This window comes from Canis lupus, chromosome 32 (assembly GCF_011100685.1).
Source record: "Canis lupus familiaris isolate Mischka breed German Shepherd chromosome 32, alternate assembly UU_Cfam_GSD_1.0, whole genome shotgun sequence".
Lineage (NCBI taxonomy): Eukaryota > Metazoa > Chordata > Mammalia > Carnivora > Canidae > Canis > Canis lupus.
The window spans coordinates 19376397-19385921 of NC_049253.1; the positions used below are offsets into that span (position 1 = coordinate 19376397).

Genomic DNA, 9525 nt, shown 5'->3' on the forward strand with positions numbered 1-9525 from the left:
AAAAAATGTAAAGCTTAGCATAATTAACAACAATAATTCTTATTAAATGATAAATGGTAATTATTCATTCAATGGTGTACTAAAACTCCTTTGTACCAGCCCAAGAAACATGATTATTAAATTTTTAGGAATTTTATGAGGCAATTAGTAAAACAGCCATTACTAAAAATTAAATTTTATAAACCTCAATAAGTTATGTTAAAACAAAGGTATTAATACTCAAAACTCTTTACTACTTAATTATTTCACTATATTTTACTGTTATCTGTGCTCATAAGGTTATTATATCTATATGGTGGATCTACTATATACTGATGTGCTGCAATTCATCTCTTCCCAACTATGCATTCATAAGATATCAACAACCACCACAAATCCAGGCTTTATTAGAGAAGGGCTTTTGGTTGAACATAACCATCACACCTCTAGTTACTATCATTAAAAACTGCACAATGAATTTGGTTTTGAACTGAATTAATTTGAATTAACTATGGATATAGAGATGTTTAATAATCTCCCAGATAAAAAAATAGCCCATACATATATTATATATATGCCTACAGATATTATAGCCCATACATGTATTATACATACTGCCTACATATAGTCCAAACATTATACATATTACCTACATTATATAAAATATATAACATATATAATAAACTATTTTATCAAATATATATACCTACATATTTAATAAAATATTTATGTATATGCATATAGTATATGCAAGCATATAAATTTAGTAAAACAGATTTATAAATATACATATGTATATACACACACACACACACACACATATATATAATATAGGCACTAGTAGCATATAGTTAGTAGTTGAAGTCATAAATTTGGACAAAATTAAGCAAAAACAGCCTCAGAGAAGATACCAGATATACACCTCATATGGAAATAATTCATTTTGTATACAAAAAGTTAGAAGGACTTTGGAGTTTGTAAGCAGAGCCAATCACAGCTAGCAGCTCAATTTAACCACTTCCATTTACCACTACCCTAATTCTCACTTTTATTTTTATTTTTTTAAGGTTTTATTTATTTATTCATGAGACACACACGGCAGGGGGGGGGGGGGTAGGGGGGCGGCGGGGCGGGGCAGAGACACAGGCAAAGGGAGAAGCAGGCTCCATGCAGGGAGCCCGAGGTGGGACTCGATCCCGGGTCTCCAGGATCACACCCTGGACTGAAGGCAGCGCTAAACCGCTGAGCCACCCGGGCTGCCCTAATTCTCACTTTTAACTCCTGGAATGCTTCTAGCAACAAAAGTTGCATAAATAGATGTATTGAGAGAATGACATTACTCTGCAATTTGAATCCAGCATTTATATCTTAGCTCACATAAGTAATGGTATTTAGGCCGTCTAGTCAGACAAAGCTAACAGGTTGTTTCAAACTTTGAAGTGCTACCTCAAGTAGACATTTACTCTTTGAACACTAAAGAAAAACTGATTATATAAGGATGAATACAGCATATTTAAGACATTAGTGATACAAAGTATATTCAAAGTTCAGTTTCAAGGAATCATAGAATTTTATAACCAAAACAGACTTCATAACTTACTGATATCTTCATTTATTATTGCTCTTCTCTCCACAAGAACTATTTGCCAAGTTAAATGCCTAGGAAAGTATTTTCAATTTAGTGTTATCCGAACATTTGATTATCAAAAATTAACACCAAGTTCTCAAAGGAGTGGGTCTTCCTTCTCCATTCCTCCTGATGATTGAGTATTAAAAATTTAGGTAATTCTTATGGTCGCTGCTGGTGCCACAAATAATGCTAGAATTGCCAAGTTCAAATTCAGTGACCTGGAATCTCTGTAGAGGGAAACCACAGTATTTTCCCCAAATGTACCCAGAAGCTCCAACATTCCAATGTGAAAGTTAAAACTCTACAGTTCTCAAAATGAATTAGGGTTATTATAACTTTCCAAATAGTAGTACTAGGGACTTCAGAAGATGACTCTACCAAAGACAGTGAATTTAGCCCTGCTTCCATGGGGAGAAAACAGATAACATAACAAAGATGTAATGCCAACATAAGAAAAATTATTGAACTAGTCAATCTGTGATCTATGCTCTTTTTAAAAAGTAAACTTTGAATGGATAAAGAAGATGTGGTTTATGTATACAATGGAATATTACTCAGCTATTAGAAATGACAAATACCCACCATTTGCTTCAACGTGGATGGAACTGGAGGGTATTATGCTGAGTGAAGTAAGTCAGTCGGAGAAGGACAAACATTATATGTTCTCATTCATTTGGGGAATATAAATAATAGTGAAAGGGAAAATAAGGGAAGGGAGAAGAAATGTGTGGGAAATATCAGAAAGGGAGACAGAACGTAAAGACTGCTAACTCTGGGAAACGAACTAGGGGTGGTAGAAGGGGAGGAGGGCGGGGGGTGGGAGTGAATGGGTGACGGGCACTGGGTATTATTCTGTATGTTAGTAAATTGAACACCAATAAAAAAAAAATAATAAAAAATAAAAAGTAAACTTTAGCGACTACCAGTTTACCAAAAAATTGTATCATTCTAATTTGAAAAAAAAAAAAAAAAGATCTGTAAAATCATTCCTGAACTTAGATATACAAGAGGAAAAAAATACAAGACTGATCTATAAAGCTAATACATATTTATACAGAAAAACAGAACCCTAGGAATTAAGGGTATAGAGACATAACTAGAGAAATTCCAAATTCACAAAGACTAATAGAAATAAAAAGTGATAAAACCATTCATCAGTAAAAAGTATACTTTATGTAAAATGCTATGCAAAATTATAAAACCATTTCTAAGCTCAATCTGTATGACAAATATTGCAAACATAAAAAGTACACTATACTAGGATATAATGACATTAAAAAATGTCAGACTTGTGAAGCACTATGGTAACATTACAAATTATTCTCAGGCAAGAAAATAGCATGTATCACTCCATATAAAGTGCAACATTTTAAAAATGTTTAAAGAAACCTATGCTTATTTACAGATCTTTAAACAGGTCAAGGGATATAGTGAATTCTTAGTTTCTACTTCCTCATTACTCAGCCTCTACAACTGATCTCCATATCTACTACACCTCTTAAAGCTGCTTTTTAGAAAATATCCTGGGTAATATCCTAACCAAACCACATCACAATTCAGATCCTTTCCTCAGTCCTTATCACTGGGTTCTGAAGCAATGGATATTATTAACCATTCAGTATATAATGAAACTAGCCACATGCCAATTCTAGGGTTTCACTCCTACCTACTTCTGTCTCTTTCAGTTGTCAAATCATTCCATTCTCCCCTGACAATGGGTCATTCCTCAAGATTCTTACCTTGGACAAATTTTCTTTTTTTTCTTTCTGTTGCCTCTCTGCCTCCTACCTAACTTGAAATATCATTCGGGATTTATGAATAACTTCCAGATCTCAAGTTCAAATCCTCTCTTAAAAGTTAAAATAACTGGGCAGCCCCGTGGCTCAGAGGTTTAGCGCTGCCTTCAGCCCAGGGCCTGATCCTGGAATCCCAGGATCGAGTCCCACGTCAGGCTCCCTGCATGGAGCCTGCTTCTCCCTCTGCCTGTCTCTCTCTCTCTCTCTCTCTCTCTCTCTCTCTCTGTGTGTGTCTCTAAGGAATAAATAAATAAAATCTTAAAAAAAAAAAATAACTATTTGTTAAATATTTGTTACCTAGTTTCAGTCAGTCAACAAATGTTTACTGCATAGCTACTATGTGCCACACACTATTATTTGAGATGTATTCAAACCTAATGAGAGGGGCAGGCCGGGTGGCTCAGTGGTTTAGTGCCGCCTTCGGCCCAGGGCCTTATCCTGGAGACCCAGGATCAAGTCCCATGTCAGGCTCCCTGCATGGAGCCTGCTTCTCCCTCTGCCTGTGTCTCTGCTTTTCTCTCTCTCTCTCCTTCTCTCTGCCTCTCATAAATAAATAAATAAATAAATAAATAAATAAATAAATAAATAAATAAATAAATAAATAAATAAATAAAATATTTAAAAAACAAAAACAAAAACAAACCTAATGAGAATCCCTGTCATCAATGAGCAGAGAATCTAAATGGCAAAATAAACAGTGCAACCCATCAGGCCCAAAACTTACTATTCGTGTTTCCTCTTCCAATGGATTAAATATATATTAATATTTCCACATTTTCTTTATTGCCCAGGCGATACTGTACATCTCCTTTCTCAATTCCATACTCAATTAGTTGGCAAGTAAATCCTGTTCTTTATTTGCAACATTCTACTCCCATTGCCACAGTCTAGTTCCAGCCAGTAAATATTTTCACCCAAACTGCAACAACTACCTTCTGAAGTGTTCTCTATTTTCTCATCTAACCCATCTTTCACTTAACAGATTAATTTTCCTAAACCACAGATGTGATCCATCACTTAACTACCTAAAAATGTTTCATAGTCCCTTAATAGACCAAAGTCCAAAAACTTCTTTAATTTGGCATTTAAGTTCCTCTATTATCTGGTCTTTACCCATAAATACTTTTTCATCTCTGTCACACACTCTTACCTTACCTTTTTGCTCCAGCCAAACATGACTATTTAGTCATATCCTGAAATTCCTTAAGTATTCCCTATCTCTATATCTCCATTTATGCCATTTCTCTCCTGCCAACGCCCATCCTAATTAACAGTCTCCATTCATTTCTACCTTCCAGAAGTTTAACCAACCTTTGGTTCAAACAGCATCATTTTTCTAAAACCTTCTTCTCTCCATGCCCTGAATCTATAACACATGTAAAGATCATTTATTATCACTTCCGTTATAGCTATCTGTGTATGTATCGTATCATTCCAATTAGGATTAAATGGAACTTGAAGTATGAATGTTTTATTCATCTCTGTCCTCCCACAGTACATTGTACTTGGTTGATATTCAATAAATATTAAGTATATGTTGACTCTATAATAAGATATATATTATAGCCATGCCCCATAAGACTATATAGGAAGTTTCCTTCACTTTCTTACAGAGAAAAAGCACTGCCATGAGAATATTTTTTTAAATCACCTTATTTATTTCTTGGGAAGTCTTTCAAAAGTGATTTTTTCCTACCATTAATCAGGGTACCCTTTACGTATATGTCAATTGTTATAACTTCTTTGGCTCAGAAGATGAAATCGCTTTACAAGGTTTCAATTTTATGTTATTGCATGTCCTAGTGATCACACACTAACCCACCTTACCATGGAAGACAGCAGTGCAGAAGGAAATGGCTTACCTGGAGGCTATCCCCGAATCCATATCTCTGAGTCAACCCAACCTTTTTTTTTTTTTTTTTTTTTTTACCAAGAAGACTACTCATAGTATAATTATACTTCTCTATTCCCAATTCCTCCAAGCCTCCATAATAACTACCAAACTGAATGTTCAAAGCCCATACTTTCAAGTTCACAAATGGAAAATAATAGGTTTTAACTTCAATAGTGAATTCACCAAAGACTTATTGAATATCTACTATGTGGAAAGAACTGTGGGATACACAAAAATTAATTAGACATAATTTACATCTTCTGGAACTGATGACTAACTGCACAACACACACATAAACAACTCCATTATAAGGCAGATTATGTAAGTGCTAAAAAGCCTCCAATAAGGTATAGAGTACTATGAGGAGAGACTGGTTTAATCAAAGAGTATCTGAGAAACTTCAAATGAGAGAAGGGTTTCTATCTGACCATTCTTTGAAATCAAGCAGTAACATTCAAGAATTTGAAGATCAATCATTTTTAAATAAAGTATTTTTATTCATAAGTATGGCAACAGAATTGAATTTTTTCTACTGAGAAGACTCTGACTCAACATGTAAGTTAAAATTTTATTTAAATGGATTTTCTAGCTCACCTTGAAACACGGGTAAATGTATTTCACAAGCCATATTTGTGGCCTATAATTAAGGAGAGAGCTTTTGCATGTTCAAGGAAAATTTACAATGTGTCCAATAATCTGAGTATTTATTTAAAATTCTACTCCTGGAGAAAAGCTAGGTACCTATGGGCCACCCAATTTTACATAAATTCGTTCAGCATAATACCGATAGTACATTAAAAGGGGGGGAAGAAATCTGAACTAAAGATAAAATTCAGGGCCATAATTCATTTTTTATTCATACCACCTCCTCCTGCAACACTAGCCTCTCCCCAATATAGGACCAAAGGTCTGAAACAGCTTGGAGCATCTGCTTTTCCAGTAAGCTCCATCCACACCATTTCCAGATTTAGATACTTCCTAGAAGATTCTCAATTGCCACGACTGAATGCTAGACGTGTTGAGCACTGTATTGACAGATGAAAGAACCACATTCATTTTAGGCTTAAAATAACTTGCACAGAGGGGTGGGAAAAGTCCGAGTTGACAGACGCCAATGGAGCAAATTTTAAAAGAGGAGATTACGACAGGGGTGGAAGCGAACCAGGGGCATGTAGAAGTACGGTACTTCGAACTGATACTATCTTTTAAAAAAAAAAAATCGCCTATTAAATTACAGAACTCATCAGACGTTTCTGTAATTACCGCACTGAACGCCTAAGCAATGTCATGAAAAAAAAAAATGTTAAGATAAGTCATATGTCATTTTAGAGAATGCACCTGCTTTTAAGTATCTGGTCGCAAACCAATTCGTTGGGATCAACCGTACATACAAAGGAACTAAAAATCAGATTATGTAGATTGAGGCAGGGGACGCCGGGAAGGAATAACTGAGATGTAAGTTCCGTAACGTGTCCAGGGTGCGTTTCTCGGCACAGCTACAGCCGGCGGGCGAAGGGGCCCAGGAGGGGGCTGGGCACGGGGCCCCCGGCCGGCGGCTCTCCGCATCCTCCCGCGCGCTCCTCGTGGCCTCTGACAAGTCATCCCTCGGCCGGGGACGCCGGCCGCTCTCCCCCGCCAGAAACCATTCCCATGCAGGTCGTGCCGTCGCCCAAACTACTTGCTCGCACTTCCCCGCCTCGGGCTGGGGAAAGGTCGCCCAGACCGGGAAGTTCCGCGAGGCGGGCTCTCCCGCGCGGTCCGACCGAGCCTCCGCGCCCGCAGCCGCCGAGGGAAGGGGGCGGGCGGCCTCCGGAGGATGCTGGCCCGCGAGGCCGGCCCCGCGGTGCCCGGGCACGGCTCGGGCAGGAAGAATGGAGGAGGGGAGGCGCGGCCGCGAGGTGCCCGAGGGCCGCACCCCGCGCCCGGGACCCTCCCAGCCCGGGGACCCGCGCGCGTGCCGCGAGCGCCGACTGTCCCCGCAGGGCGAGCCGCGGTCCCACAGCCGCGGGCTGGAGAAATCCGGCAACTTTGCGCGAGAAACGCTTCCCACCCTGCAACACGCCGAGGGAGAGAAAAATGTCAGGCGATGACGGGGAAGGCAGGATGACTTACCCATGTTTCTCCCGGAGGGTGCGGAGCCAGCAGGGCGAGGCGAGGGTCCCCGGAGCGGGCGGGCGGCGCGGCGTCCTCCCTCTACCTCGGCCTCTCCCGCAGCCAGGGAGGGACCCGCGGGGGGCGGCCGCCGGGGAGGAGCAGCTGCTGCTGCCGCTGCTGCTGCTGCAGGCGGCGCGGCCGCGGCGGGGACGAGCGGCGGGGGGGCGGGGCGGGGCGGGGCGGGGGCGGGCGCAGCCTGCGGCGGGCGCGGCTCGGAGCGGGCGGGCGCCCGGGAGGCAGAGCCGGGCTGAGCAGCGCCGGCCCCGACGCGCGGCCCGGGGGCGCCCCGCCCTCTCCGCCGAGCATGCTCAGTGTCTCCCGCGCCCCTTTCTCTTCCCCTCCGCGGGCGGGCCCGCTGCAGCCGCCGCAGGCCGCGCGCTGGGTGGGCTGCGGGGTCCCGAGGGCTGCCGCCCGGCTTGCCCGCCGACCCCGTGTGCCTTACGGGACGGCCCGGCCGCGCGGGCTGCAGGTCCCCGGAGGAGGCGGCGGGGACGCCCCGCAGACATCCCGAGACGGAGCTGCCGTGCACGGGCCGCCGACGGGGCTGCGCCTCCGCGAGACCGAGACCTGAGGGCGCCCGTTCTCCGAGCAGCCTGCGGGGCGCGGGGCGGGCTCCTAGCGTTAGCGGCGCAGCAGCGGGGTGGTTGGGGCTGCCTCGGCCGCGGCGAGCTTCACAACAGGGCTGGGCAGCCGAGAAGGGGGCCGCCCCCAGGGCTTTCCTCCTACGGAAGCGCGGCCTTGCCTCCCCCGAGACGCCTGGAAAGCCACCGGCGGAGCTAGGGTGCCCTCGGGCTCCCCCCACCGGGCAGCGCCCCGCCGAGGTTACCGAGGTAGCGGCGGCCCCGCCCAGCCGGCGGGCCAGGCCCCCGGGACGCCCCCGATCGCGGGCGAGACCCGAGCGGGCGCCCTCCCGGCCGGGCATGCGCTGGGCCCCGCGCCCCTGCCCTGCGGGGGGAGCCGCGAAGAAACCCTCCTGCTCCCTGCGGGGGCCGCGTCTGGCCCGGACCCCTCGTAGCTGTAGGAGTCGGATCGCTCTCCCCACACAGCAGCAGCCGCACCCCAGCAGGGGACAGGCCCGCGGGCAGCAGTCCCACCTGTGGAAGGGGGACGTTGCACACCTGAATCGAGGCTGCTTCTCCCTTCCAACCCCTACTCTTTAAATTCAACGTTGAGGGATCCCTGGGTGGCGCAGCGGTTTGGCGCCTGCCTTTGGCCCAGAGCACGATCCTGGAGACCCGGGATCGAATCCCACGTCGGGCTCCCGGTGCATGGAGCCTGCTTCTCCCTCTGCCTGTGTCTCTGCCCTCTCTCTCTCTCTCTCTCTGTGACTATCATAAATAAATAAAAATTAAAATAAATAAATAAATAAATTCAACGTTGAGAAAAGGCGCCTTGCCTCGCTTCAGCCGTGACCCGCTCTTACAGTGGGGTCGGCTTCCGTTTGTATGATAACCGCAAGCACGCAGGTCAGAAGTGCCTTAGAGTTCCTTAAGCAGAGCAGATTTTGTGTGAGCTCTCTAAAAACAAAAGTGAAACGCGATCATTAAAAAAAGAAAGAGCTTTGGTAAAACAAGGAAACGCAATTTACCGACGTCCAAGCTATTAGGCCTTCCTGATGCCTAAGACCAATCAGGCAACCAACCTCCTTCCCTTTCTGGGATATAAGGATGCTTTCGGTTTTGCCTTCAAATATTCTTACATGCTAAATGAGTTTCCTAGGGCTGCTGTAACTATCACAAACTGTGCAGCTTAGAATAGAAATTGACGGTCTCACAGTTCCAGAGGCTAGAAGTCTGAAAGTGTCAGGCCACGCTCCCTCTGAAGGCACTAAGGAAGGATCTCATCCAGGCCTCTCCTGGCTTCTGATAGGTCCCTGGCTTGTGGTGGCATAACTCCACAATCTTCACATGGCATGTCTGTTCAAATGTGGCCTCCCTTTCTATAAGGCTGCCAGTCATGGATTAGGGGCCCGAGTATACTTTAGTATGACCTTATCTTTAGTTATATCTATAACCTAGACCCTATTTCCAGGGTTAAATCTGAGATACTGGGTGTTGGGTCTTAAATAAATT

At 44.2% G+C, this 9525-nt stretch overlaps 1 protein-coding gene across 14 annotated transcripts in view; it reads right to left on the reverse strand.

The window, feature by feature from the left end:
* The window catches only part of RAP1GDS1 (Rap1 GTPase-GDP dissociation stimulator 1), a 159897-nt gene extending 152295 nt beyond the window's left edge, over positions 1-7602 (reverse strand). For all 14 annotated transcript variants that reach the window (XR_005382801.1, XR_005382800.1, XR_005382802.1 and 11 more), the window contains exon 1: positions 7412-7602. Coding sequence is in view for 4 of the 14 variants with exons in the window: in XM_038582073.1 (XP_038438001.1) it covers positions 7412-7415 (4 nt within the window). In the remaining 10 variants the exon portion in view is untranslated. The remainder of the gene's footprint in view (positions 1-7411) is intronic.
* Between the last annotated feature and the right edge of the window lie 1923 nt (positions 7603-9525).